At 46.1% G+C, this 12,962-nt stretch overlaps 1 protein-coding gene across 1 annotated transcript; it reads left to right on the top strand.

The window, feature by feature from the left end:
- The first annotated feature begins 4,103 nt into the window (after window positions 1–4,103).
- Window positions 4,104–6,495, top strand: LOC144543488 (uncharacterized). Its single transcript, XM_078291362.1, has 2 exons — window positions 4,104–4,194; window positions 5,102–6,495. Exon 2 carries the CDS (start codon window positions 5,116–5,118, stop codon window positions 6,190–6,192), a length of 1,077 nt encoding a protein of 358 aa, XP_078147488.1. The 5' UTR covers window positions 4,104–4,194; window positions 5,102–5,115; the 3' UTR covers window positions 6,193–6,495.
- Window positions 6,496–12,962: the final 6,467 nt, after the last annotated feature.

Genomic DNA, 12,962 nt, shown 5'->3' with positions numbered 1-12,962 from the left:
GTGGAAAGTATACTGATCAATAAGATCCATTAATGGTTGACTTTAAAAGGATAAAAAAAAGAAAAAGGATTGAGCTGAGAGAAATCTGCTATAGGTTATATGGGGAGAAAGAAAAAAGAATACATAATTAAATAAATAAATGAAATGACAACATGAATAAATGACTAAATAAAAAAGAGAAATAAAATAAAAAGTAAGCTATTCACCTGATTAACCTCCAGTGTAATTTAGTAATACAACAGTTTATTCTGCTTGCAGCTTCATCTCAGTGAGTCTTTCACCTCTTTCTTCTCTTCCTTTCCTTCCAGCTCACAGTCTGTTCTGTTCCTTCCTTCCTTCTGAAAGTCTTGTGTCATAACTGGAATCATAATTCTGACTAGAGCTGGTGGTATTTTTTGAGCTGCAGTGTGCTTTCATGAATCGCTTTCACCATATGCAAATGATCCATAGGGGTTGGAGTGGAGGAAACCTCATCACCTTTTATATTGATTTGTTTTGCTCACCGTTCAACTGATAAAATGTTTCTCTGACATATAGAGCTAGAGCGTATGCAGATTAGAAAAAAATTCAAAGTCTCTGGCATATGTACAGCATGAGATCCACATGACCTGGGAGTCTAATATTTCCTATGTCACTTTTGTGTTGTTTTTTATTAATTCATTCATAGTTATTGCGCTCCCCGCAGAATCTCTCGCATGCTGCTTGGATCCATTGGGGACCCTGACCCTCAAGAGCAGAGCCTTTTCCACCAAATGCAACTGTAGAACCAATGGTCCAATCTCCTTTGACGTAAGTGTCTCTGACTGAGCTTTGGTAATGTAGTGTTATATAGGTCGACGAGCGATGGACGAGAATAAATGCACTTGGTTCTTCTAATCTACACACGGTTCTCATTGAATGAGAGACACTCTTGTTCACTGTCATGAGTGTAGGCGGCCCTCTAGTGGTATTTGGTAGACATTACATCGTTCACAACTCTCCTAAGTGTATCAATATCAACGCACGAGAATCATGTGGAGCCAACACACTGCCACCACTAGATGGAGACAAAACATCACTGATGAGCAGAGAGGTGCTGCTATGGATGTGAAAAATAACCTTCAGCTTATCAAAACTCTGTTCAGAGGCTTTGGTGGAATCTAAATGTAGAAAGTCAAATGTTTTTGTTTACTGTCTATCTTATTATTATTATTATTATATTATTATTATTATAATTTAACACTGTAATCCTTCCATTTATAATTTAATGTGTTTTTCCCCCCAGTGACCCGCCTGTGGAAGAAGTTTGTTCCATATCATCTCTCTCCTTGCTGTTTAATAAAATAGAAATGCAACAAAATAATCTTAAGTCATATGGCTTTGAATACATACTGTGTAAAACATATTTTCATTTAGAAAATAGAATTCGTCCTTAAATTGATAGATTCCTCCTTAAAGACATCTTTAGTTTTCATTTTGATACTTTTGTAGGCTACTTTGTACAGGTTCGTTATCGGGGCCTTTATTTTGAAAGTCTCAACCGGAAGTTTCATTTGCTTTTCCATATTTAGGTTCCGGGTTGCGGCGAGATTCTGCGTTTTCGCCATAAAAGTAACTTTTGCCGCAGTAACAAGTGGAATTTCTTTAATTTATGAGTTTATGTCGCGTTATATTGCGGTTTACAGCTGTGGATGTGATCAAGCTGCTGTCAGTGAGGTGAGTCAGCGGAAAACAAAATAAAAGTACAGTGAGCTGCAGTCAACAGATAGTGAGTTTTAATACCACCAGTATCAGCAGAAACCTGTTAGACTTCAGAAAAGTATTAATCTGCACCAAATCCTTTTAAAACTTACACTCGTTTAAACCGCTGACTGATGAACATATGAACAGATTTATATCAGAAATGCGGGTTAACTGTTTATTCTGCCGCTAGTTTCCTTCAGCCTGGTTCAGTAAATACAGCAGAATATAGAAAGTGAAAATACAGACTGTCTCTCACTAATGCTGCTGTAATGACGAACCAGTAATCCCTTCAAATAACCTTACATTTACCTTAATTCATGCAAAATCCCCTTAAAATGAGTTAAGGGACTTATTAATGGAGGGGATCCCATCAAAACCTCCTTAAACTGCCCTTAATGTTTGACTGCTTACTTTCTAATTTAATTTAAAGGGAGAGAGGAACTTTCCATTAATAACTCATTAATAACTTAATAACCTGCACAAAAGGCATGAAAAATCCCTTTATTTCTAGAGTCTCTGTGAATCAACCCATGAATAAACCCCTTATAAACCCATGGTACTAACCTTACTTTATTAAAGCTGTTATTTTTAATGGATAATTAATGTTTATGTAATGAGAAATTAAGGACATTTCAGGGATAAAATGAAGGGGTTTGGTTTCGTAGTGGTGTGTGTGTGTGTGTGTGTGTGTGTGTGTGTGTGTGTGCACCCGAGGTGTTATTCTGTTTTTTGTTTTAGTTTAATGTATTCTTGTCTTGTACTTTTCTGTACTTCACGTGTGATTTTCATGTTCTGTGTTTATATGTTTTCACTCCAGCAGGAGAAGCAGCTAACAGATCCAGATCTAAATAAGCCTCGTCACAGACATCATCATCTAGCTAAGTCACAACAATAATGTGTCTCTGTTGAGGCCGAGTTGGACAGAAGCTCTCCGCGAGGGTAAGATTGCTTATTATCCACTTGTTAGGTGTAAATTAGGACAGATTTGACACTTTGAAAACCAATGAATATGTTCAGTGTGAAGTAAAACCTGGACCCTCGCTCCAACCGATTTCCAAATCACAAAAGTCTGTAATTCTAATGTTGTCAGTGTTCATAAAGGACTCATGTAGGCTACAGTCAGTTTGTATGTAATACTTGTGATGAAGGGCGATATAATTAAACATGACTTGATTGACTAATATTCCGTAACTTGGACCAGATGAGGTGTCTGCAGTGTCTCGTCCTTCATCACGGTCTTCTGTCTCTTCCAGGTCTGATCAGCTGATCTGCGATGGAGCGGCCAGACTTGCAGCTGCAGGTGAACAGGAACCAGAGCTAATGTGGATCCAGCTTTTATTTTGGAGTAAAGTGCGGTCTCAACCACATTTTGTGTTGACGAAAAGTTTATTTTAAGCTTTATTGCTTGAAATTTGCAAGCACGGCCGACCCCTCCAGCACGATAATATAATATATGGCGATATTTTGGTGGAACATCATTGCGATATTAAGTTTTGTATATCGCCCAAGCCTAATTGTGAATGAAGCCATAGACAGGCTTGACTCTGTGTGAACGGTCGTCTTCTTCTGTGGTTTTCTTCCTGTCTATTACATCGTCTGCCGGCTCGTGTGCACGTTCCAGAAAACGGTAAGGATCCCGTTTCTAGACGGGACGGTCCGTGGAAATGGAATATGAAAACATGAAAGATGGATTTCACTCGTCTCTGAGTTTTCACATTTCTGTGAGTCACGCTGTACTTGTGAATTCTACCAAAACTCAATCGGAGCGATGTCTGCCCTTTTTGTTTAGTTTTTTTCCACTGGCAGTATTCTTTGGTTTGTGTTGTGTACAATCTCACATTGCAAGCAAGCTACGGCGACACTTGAGTGCAAAAATACAGTCTAGTCCAGTGGTTCTCAACATGGGGTCCAGGGGACCACCAGGGGTCCTTGAGGGGGCTCCAGGGGGTCTCCAGCAAACTGATGAATTGTTAAACTTCAGCATTATTTCATTTACAAGAAGTGAACACAGTTAGAGAATGTAGAAGAAAGATGTTCTGATCAGTTTCTCTGTTATCTCTCTTCCTGCAACACAGACAGTCAGGGAGTTCTGGACAAAATCATCTGACAATAAAAGATAATAAAAAATAATAAAAGATTTTGGTCCGAGAGACAAAATCTCATCAGATGGGGGTCTGTGGCCCTGATGTGGACTAAAGCAGAGTCCTTGATATGAAAAAGGTTGATAATCACTGGTCTAGTCTAATGTCTGCTGCTGTCCTGTGTGTCTCCAGGTCTGGGAGAGAGGAGAGAGGAGAGGAGACGAAGAGGAGGAGGAGGAGGAGAGGAGGAGGGAGGTGGGCTGCCAGTGGGAGAGTCCAGAGGAGAGAGGGAGGGAGGAGAGGAGGGAGGAGAGGAGGGAGGTGGGCTGTCAGAGCGAGGCAGCAGAGAGGAGAGACGCTGCTGTCCAGGTCGACCTGCTGAACCAGCCAGGTGAGAGAGAGACAGGCAGGTGAGAGAGAGACAGCCAGGTGAGAGAGAGACAGCCAGGTGAGAGAGAGACAGCCAGGTGAGAGAGAGACAGCCAGGTGAGAGAGAGACAGCCAGGTGAGAGAGAGACAGGCAGGTGAGAGAGAGACAGCCAGGTGAGAGAGAGACAGCCAGGTGAGAGAGAGACAGCCAGCCTGCTGCACTGCTGCTGTCTCACAGACCTGTCTGCTCACTTTCCTCACTACACACACCTGTCTGCTCACTTTCCTCACTACACACACCTGTCTGCTCACTTTCCTCACTACACACACCTGTCTGCTCACTTTCCTCACTACACACACCTGTCTGCACACTTTCCTCACTACACACACCTGTCTGCTCACTTTCCTCACTACACACACCTGTCTGCACACTTTCCTCACTACACACACCTGTCTGCTCACTTTCCTCACTACACACACCTGTCTGCTCACTTTCCTCACTACACACACCTGTCTGTGGAAACTACAGAGAGGCATGAAGACCACCAGCAACGACCATAATATAAGATAAAAACAAAATTACAAATTACAAAATAACAATGGTCATAGGTGAAATATAACTACATAGTATAAATAAATATATAACTACAAAAAAGTCTCTCTCTCTCTCTCTCTCTCTCTCTCTGTCTCTGTCTCTCTCTCTCTCTCGTTCAATTCAATTCAAGGAGCTTTATTGGCATGAAATACAAAAGTACGTATTGCCAAAGCAAAGTCAACAAATTAAAATTCAAATGACAGGAACCAAACTTGAAATACAACAATCTCCTAAACATACTTGCTCCCTGTCTCTCTCTCTAAAAGCCTGCCTGTCTGTCTGTCTGTCTGTCTGTCTGTCTGTCTGTCTGTCTGTCTGCCTGTCTGTCTGTCAGGTTGGTCTGGTGGGATGTGGCAGTGTGTTGGAGTCAGATCAGATGGACCAGGCGGCGGCGCTCTGCTGCAGCACTGCGGCTCACAGAGGACAGACGGCAGGCCGGATCCAGGACGGACCGACCCGCTCCTGCTGCGCACGACTCTACAGACCGCCGATCCAGAGCCGCATTCATCCCAGCAGACCGTCTCTGTTCCCCAAAACAAACGCACTTCACCGGAACGGCCAATCGGCTCGCTGCCTCAGGATAAACCCACCCGGGACGCGGCTCGTCCCGCCGCCGACCCGCTGCAGGATCCGACCCTCTCTGGACCGTCTGACGCAACAACAGGCTACCGAAGAGGCGAACCGAGCCCGAACGCTCGCCGGCCGGCCCGCCCCGCGCCGCCGGACGCATGCAGCAAGAAGAAGATTCTCGTCCTCAACAGAGAAGGCGGGAGGAAGGTGTTTCTGGTGATGAGCGCCGCCCACGGTGAGGCCGCTGAGCAGGCCGAGACGGATCGAGCTCAGCCGAGCCAGCGGGCGGCGCCGCAGAGCCGAACAACGGCAGGGAATCTTCAGAGGAGCCAAAACACCGGCGTACAGCGGCTGGACGGCGGCGAAGAAGGGAGCACGAGTCGCTCGCCACCTCAGCCGTCGACCCCTCAGGCGCTGACCGGGACCGCTGCCCACCGCTGTGCTTTTCTGCCCCAACAAACCCCCGGCTCGCCGTCAGACGCAGCGCGCAGGAGAACGAGCGGCTCGCTGTCTCCGCCTCCGGTCACCAGGTCCACGCCCCCAAACAGAACTCCAGGCAAATCAAACGCCTTCCTGCCTCTACAAAACGCCCCTCCCACCCTCCTGCCCCCGGACGCCGCTCCGGAGAACATAAACGCCCCTCGGTTCTCGCAGCCGAGTGGCGGCAACAAGATCCTGGTCATGAGCATCGCCGGCAGGAAAGTCTTGCTGGTGATGAACGCTTCTCGACAACCTCCCGCTCGTCCGCAGCGCCGCGCCGCCGCCGATCGGCCCGCCCATCGCTTCCCCCCCGGAGACCCCGCGGCCCCTCCCTCCTCCCTCCCTCCTGCCCCGCCCCCGTACGTAAAGGTCTGAGCCGCAGGTCGCAGCTCGCCAGACACTCGCTGCTCCACAAAGGAGAGAGGCTTTATTCCTGTCCGGTCTGCAAACGCACCTTCAGCCACCTGGGGCCGCTGCGGCAGCACCGCAAACGCTTCCACCGCCGCTGCAGCGCCGCCCAATAGGAGGAGGGACGAGCGACGGACTGAAGAGACGTCCAAACCGCAAAAATGACTTGATTTTTAGTTTTGCTTCAACACCTATCCTGTTTTGGTTCAGGTGGGAAAATCTATTTTCTTTAGATGCTTTGTCACAATAAAAAAAGTGGATCCTAAAATACTCTGTGAGATTCTTGGTTTTTCTTTTTTTTTTCTTTTGTCTCCATCTTTGTTGCTCAGCCTCTTTCTTCCCACAGATCACCTGTCAATCAAACAGTGGGCGGAGCTTGGATTTTCTGTTGATGCAGTTTGAGTTTCTGTAGGTGGAGCTCTTTTCTTTTAAATCATATTTTTTTGGTCAACTTCACCTCAAAATGACAAAAAACAGGTAATAAAGTAATAAAAACAATATCCATATATTTGAATTTGTTGACCTACAACCAAGCTCCTTCAAAATGTGGATTAACTACTAGTTTAATCACATAGTGAAACGACACAACACTTATTTATATTGTTTTGTTCAGCAGCTGTTGTATTTTGACTGATGTCTCACATCAGTTATGAATATTCATGAGGGCTCTTGCATAAATTAGCTGCTGTGTGCATGAGTAATATTTGAATGTTGGACAGATAAAACTTTATTGATTATGTGGGGAAATAGTTTTTAAAAATTCAGTAACGTGTTAAAATATACTTTGTCACATAATTTCTCCTCACATCATTTCACCCATTTTAAGAACAGAACGATTGGAAAACGGGATTAAAAAATCTCATTAATTAAAAAAAAAAATGTATGGATGTAATTCAAGCCCCAAAAATTGAGAAGACTGTCGGCTTTTATTTTGAATCTTACGACCGGAAGTGTGAGTGTTAGTTTCGTGGGTAGCTTGACGCTGCTGCTGGAAACTTGATGCTGTTCGTTATTCTGCAGGGAAACGGAGGAGCTGAAGTCCTTCCGTCGGTGTGAATCTGTTCAGGCAGCAGGTAAAGCATGAAAACTGAAGTCTGGAGTGAAGTTAGCGACCAGACACGAGACAGAAAAGATCAAAGTTAACCAGCAGAAGCTCTGTCTGTTTCAAAGCGTCCGTTGGTTAATTGTGAAAAATATTAGACCTTTATGCGGAAGTTTACTGACTAGAATAGATTGTTATTAACATTTTTCACCTGCGCTGGAGACTTCGTTGGATTAAACATCAACGACAATTCCACCGTAAAATCAGCATGGAGATGTTACTGTCTGTCTCATGCTGCGTTCAAGACAGCTGGGAACTGGGAAACTTCACACTTGGAGTTTCCTGCTTCCCGCTTCAGAGCATTCAGGTGGGAACAAGATGGCCGCCCGAAAGAAATTTTGAAAAAAAAAAAAATTGGACATAGTGAGTGTGACCTTACCCATTGTCTTCTGAAGGGCCATTTTGAAGCCTTGGGTTTAAGATCGCCGCCATTTAATCACTGTTCTTTGAAAAAGACTTTGAGAGACTTTCATCAATACGTTACATGCCCGACCAGACGCAACAAGACGCTGGACCTGTGTTACGGTTCGGTCACAGGGGCGTACAAAGCTCTCCCCCTGCCCCGCTGGGGGGGGCGGACCACAACTGCCTCCAGCTCATCCCGACGTATCGCACTGCCCTGAGGAGGGAAAACCCCTCATCAAACTGGACTGACGACTCCATGCTGAGCCTACAGGGCTGTTAAGACTGTACAGACTGGGCTGTGTTTAAGGAGTCAGCTGTTACGTTTCCTACTGTGTGGACAATGTAATCCCTGAAAGGTTGTGAAGGTGTACCCAAATAGTAAGCCATGGGTGACAAAATCACTTAAGGTGTTGTTGAACAGAAAGAGGCGTGCATTTCAGGAGGGAAACCTCTCAGAATTAAACAGGCTGAAAAGGGAAGTGAAATTTGAAATAAGGAGAGCAAAGCAGAGTTACAAAGAAAAAGATAAAGAGGGAGATTGGGAACAACAGTTTAGGTTCTGCCTGGGACGGTATGTTGTTGGCACAAGGAGCAAAAATAACTCTAAGGTTGTTCTGGAGGGCAAGGTCCCCACGGGTCCTTGAAATCCTTGAAAGTTTGTGAATTTGAGAGAAAAAAAACAAGGCCTTGAAAGTTTTTAAAAATAGACATAAATAGACATGGGTCATTGAAAGTGCTTGAATTTAGAGAAGTTGTTGAGAAGTGTTCACACATTCAAGCCTCTCTTTTTAATTGTTGTCTGTGAGCTTCTGTAAAGCTGCTAGTTCTCATAAAAATTCTCAGTGTTGTAACAGTAATTAACCTTGATCCGTGTCTCAAACTATGCCGTGTTGGGTCCTTGAATTTGAGGGAATTGGGCCTGGAAAGTCCTTGAAAAGTCCTTGAATTTGATGTTTAAGAAGGTGTGGGAACACTGGGAGGGTTTCCCATGTGACAAACAGCTTGCACAAGAGTTCAATAAGTTTTACCTGAGGTTTGACACAGGAATGTCATTCTAGAGCAGAAAACCAACCTATCTGACAGTGGTCCGACCCCTTTTGATGTACGTGCTGTGGTCAATACGTTTAAACACTCTAGAGCTAGGAAAAGCCCCGGGCCTGACAATATAGGCAGCCGCCTGCTCATCTCCTGTGCAGAGCAACTAGGTCTCATTTTTCATTACATTTTCCAGCTGTCCCTCAATCAGCAGAGTGCCGAAAATTTGGAAACAGTCTACAGTTATCCCAGTGGCCAAACACAATCACCCCAAAGTACTAAATGACTTCAGGCCAGTTGCCCTGACCTCGTTAGTCATGAAGTGTTTTGAAAAACTGCTGAAAAAAGCTCCTTACAAAAACAGAGAATCTTCTTGACCCGCTACAGTTTGCTGTAGGGCCGCTCTGCTAAACCTGTTATTCAAACACCTGGAAGGTAGTAAAACGCATGCTAGGATTTTATTTGTTGACTTTTCATCCGCTTTTAATACAATTCAACCCCACATTTTAGTAGACAAGCTCTTAGAAAATTTTGACCTTGATTTTAACATAGTGGGCTGGATTCTTGACTTTTTAACTGACAGAACTCAGAGAGTAAAGCTTGTCTGAGGAGATGTCATCATCCCCGGGTCCCTCGGGTGTGTCCTTTCACTCCTCCACTCCGCCAGCATGACAACACACATTTTAAAATTTGCAGATGACTCTGCTATTGTCAGTCTCCTCCACCCCGATGAAAATGATCATGGTCCTGTTGTAGATGATTTTGTGCAGTGGTGTGATAGGGCATTCCTGCAACTAAATGTGGCAGAGGAAGAACGAAGGACATGCCGATTGATTTTAGGCGCGAGCCCTCTGCTCCTCAGAGCACTACCATCAAGGGGCCGGTGGTAGAAGTTGTAGAAACATACAAGTACCTCGGCAGCTTGATTGACAATAAGTTGAATTTTAACTCCAACACAGAGATGCTTTGCAAAAAGAGCCAGCAACGACTGTTCTGCCTTCGTAAACTGTCAAAGTTTTCATGTTGATAAGACCCTCATGATCCTTTTTTACAATCCTACAGTCTGTATTAACATTTTCTGTAATCTGCTGGTATGGTCTCAGCGTTAAGGCCAAAACTGCTCTTTTTTAAAATAGTGAAAGTCCCGGCTCAGATTTCCCCCTGCAAAGAGCGACAGATACAAGCACTCATTCATTCCCACCGCCATTTCCCTTCTGAACTCAGGCCAGGGGGGTAGTTAGTAGTGATGGTGTTGTTCTTTGATGATGATGATGGTGACGATGATGATGATGATGGTGATGGTTGTGACAATGTTTCCCGATGTTGCCGACCTTGGCTAACTGCCGCTGCTGACACTTCCTTATTGAAAATTCACCTGAGGTTTTGGCCCACAGAATTTGAATGGATAGAACCGTCTTTCCAGTGGTTTTTGAGGGTTTTCCAGGGGTTCTTAAGGGATTTCCAGGGGTTCTTGAGGGATTTCCAGGGTTTCTTAAAGGTTTTCCAGGGGTTCTTAAGGGATTTCCATGGGTCTTTGTGGGTTTCCAGGGGTTCTTGAAGGATTTCCAGGGGTTCTTGAGGGATTTCCATGGGTCTTTGTGGGTTTCCAGGGGTTCTCATGTAACTTTGCTGTCAGAGAGAGTCGGTTGAAATGACTAAAAAGTAAATTATAATAAAGAAATCAGTGGAGCTTCAGTTGATTCTTCTCTTTGTGTCTCCAGGTTCTGCTGAGAGAGTCAGGAACAACAGAATCTGGATCTGGACTCAGCAAGACCTGATTCACCCAGAGGAGAATCACTGGCCTATAGGGTTAGTTCACTTCATGGAGGAGGGGAGGAGGGAGGAGGGGAGGAGGGAGGAGAGGAGAGAGGGAGGAGAGGAGGAGGGAGGAGAGGAAGGAGGGAGGAGAGAGGAGAGGAAGAGGGAGGAGAGGAGGGAGGAGAGGAAGGAGGGAGGAGAGGAGGAGGGAGGAGAGGAGGGAGGGAGGAGAGGAAGGAGGGAGGAGAGAGGAGAGGAAGAGGGAGGAGATGAGGGAGGAGAGGAGGGAGGAGAGAGGAGAGGAGGGAGGAGAGGAAGGAGGGAGGAGAGGAAGGAGAGGAGGGAGGAGAGGAAGGAGGGAGGAGAGAGGAGAGGAAGAGGGAGGAGATGAGGGAGAAGAGGAGGGAGGAGAGAGGAGAGGAGATGAGGGAGGAGAGGAGAGAGGAGAGGAGGGAGGAGAGGAAGGAGGGAGGAGAGGAGAGGAAGAGGGAGGAGATGAGGGAGGAGAGAGGAGAGGAGAGAGGAGAGGAGGGAGGAGAGGAAGGAGGGAGGAGAGGAAGGAGAGGAGGGAGGAGAGGGAGGAAGGAGGGAGGAGATGAGGGAGAAGAGGAGGGAGGAGAGAGGAGAGGAGATGAGGGAGGAGAGGAGAGAGGAGGGAGGAGAGGAAGGAGGAGGAGAGGAAGGAGGGAGGAGAGAGGAGAGGAAGAGGGAGGAGAGGAAGGAGGGAGGAGAGGAGGGAGGAGAGGAAGGAGGAGAGGAGGGAGGAAAGGAAGGAGGAGGAGAGAGGAGAGGAGGGAGGAGAGGAGGGAGGAGAGGAAGGAGGGAGGAGAGGAGGGAGGAGAGAGGAGAGGAGAGAGGAGAGGAGGGAGGAGAGGAGGGAGGAAAGGAAGGAGGAGGAGAGAGGAGGGAGGAGAGGAAGGAGGGAGGAGAGGAAGGAGGGAGGAGAGGAGGGAGGAGGAGAGGAGGGAGGAGAGGAAGGAGGAGGGAGGAGAGGAAGGAGGGAGGAGAGGAAGGAGGAGGGAGGAGAGAGGAGAGGAAGGAGGGAGGAGAGGAAGGAGGAGGGAGGAGAGAGGAGAGGAGGAGGGAGGAGAGGAAGGAGGGAGGAGAGGAAGGAGAGGAGGGAGGAGAGGAAGGAGGAGGGAGGAGAGGAAGAAAGGAGGAGAGAGGAGAGGAGGGAGGAGAGGAAGGAGGGAGGAGAGGAGGGAGGAGAGGAAGAAAGGAGGAGAGAGGAGAGGAGGGAGGAGAGGAAGGAGGGAGGAGAGGAGGGAGGAGAGGAAGAAAGGAGGAGAGAGGAGAGGAGGGAGGAGAGGAAGGAGGGAGGAAATAAACTTGATAGTTTAGTTCTTGAAAAGTTGTGATGTCCATGTGGCGAACCATGTAGAAACCTGCTGTGATTCCTCAGTGTGGAATAATGTTCAGCTGTGTGATGTGAACTGCTGAGGTCATTTTGGGTGATTGAATGATGAAAACGTCTCTATTGTAATCAAATCACTGTTTGAATCATCTTGCCAGTTCATCATGTTTTCGTCCTTCTGTAATGTTGTAATGCCACAGATCGACCACTAGGCGGCGACAAAACAACGAACCGCAGCAGTCAGCTGACTCCACATGTAAATGATAAACTGTAATCCACAACACAGCATCCGTTCTCTGTTATTTATTTTATAGTTTAGTTGTTACGACGTTCTCAGAGGATTTTCTTAATATTTGAACGTTGAAGAAGAAGAATCACTTCCTGGCTGAGTGAAAGCAGCGAATACTTCCTGTTGACCACATGACCCGACTGATTTAACGCTGTTTTTCTCTTCAATTTACCACAGAAATCAATACTGTGTGTGTGTGTGTGTGTGTGTGTGTGTGTGTGTGTGTGTGTGTGTGTGACTGTAAAGCGATGGCCTGCTGTAGTTAAAACAAAATATTGACGAGGAGGGAAAGCTAATTATTTTTTGGGGTTGAATCACTGGAAGCCATCAATTAGAGTCTTATTACACACACACACACACAAACACACACACACACACTAATTAACCTTATCCACCTCACTGTAGGAGCTTAGGGACCAGAACAGTTTATTGCCGTGCCGTCTACACACACACACGCACACATGCACACACACACACACACACACACACACACACCAGCAATTAATCTACATTAACTCCAAATAAATTACAGTTAATATATTATTTTACTCTAAACAAGATATTTGGATGTTTTTTTGCCACAACAAATTATCCAAATCCGAACATTTCCAGGATCCTGGACTAGGCCTGGAACCAAATCAGCCTGACCTCCAGCCACCAGCACCAACCCAGACCAGGAGGTCCCAGGACCTCTAGGGGTTCTTCAGGAGGGTCTTGATTTTTTGAGGGGTTTTGAGAGGGGATTACAGGAGTTATTGAGGGGGTTTCCATGGTCTCAAGGATGTTCCAGGGGT

Source organism: Centroberyx gerrardi, chromosome 22, assembly GCF_048128805.1.
Source record: "Centroberyx gerrardi isolate f3 chromosome 22, fCenGer3.hap1.cur.20231027, whole genome shotgun sequence".
NCBI classification, from domain to species: domain Eukaryota; kingdom Metazoa; phylum Chordata; class Actinopteri; order Beryciformes; family Berycidae; genus Centroberyx; species Centroberyx gerrardi.
This window is presented reverse-complemented; position numbering and strand designations above follow the sequence as displayed.

Bases quoted from the DNA above. Each gene is read 5' to 3' on its own strand.
- LOC144543488 (XM_078291362.1), top strand. From the start codon at position 5,116: ATGTGGCAGTGTGTTGGAGTCAGATCAGATGGACCAGGCGGCGGCGCT.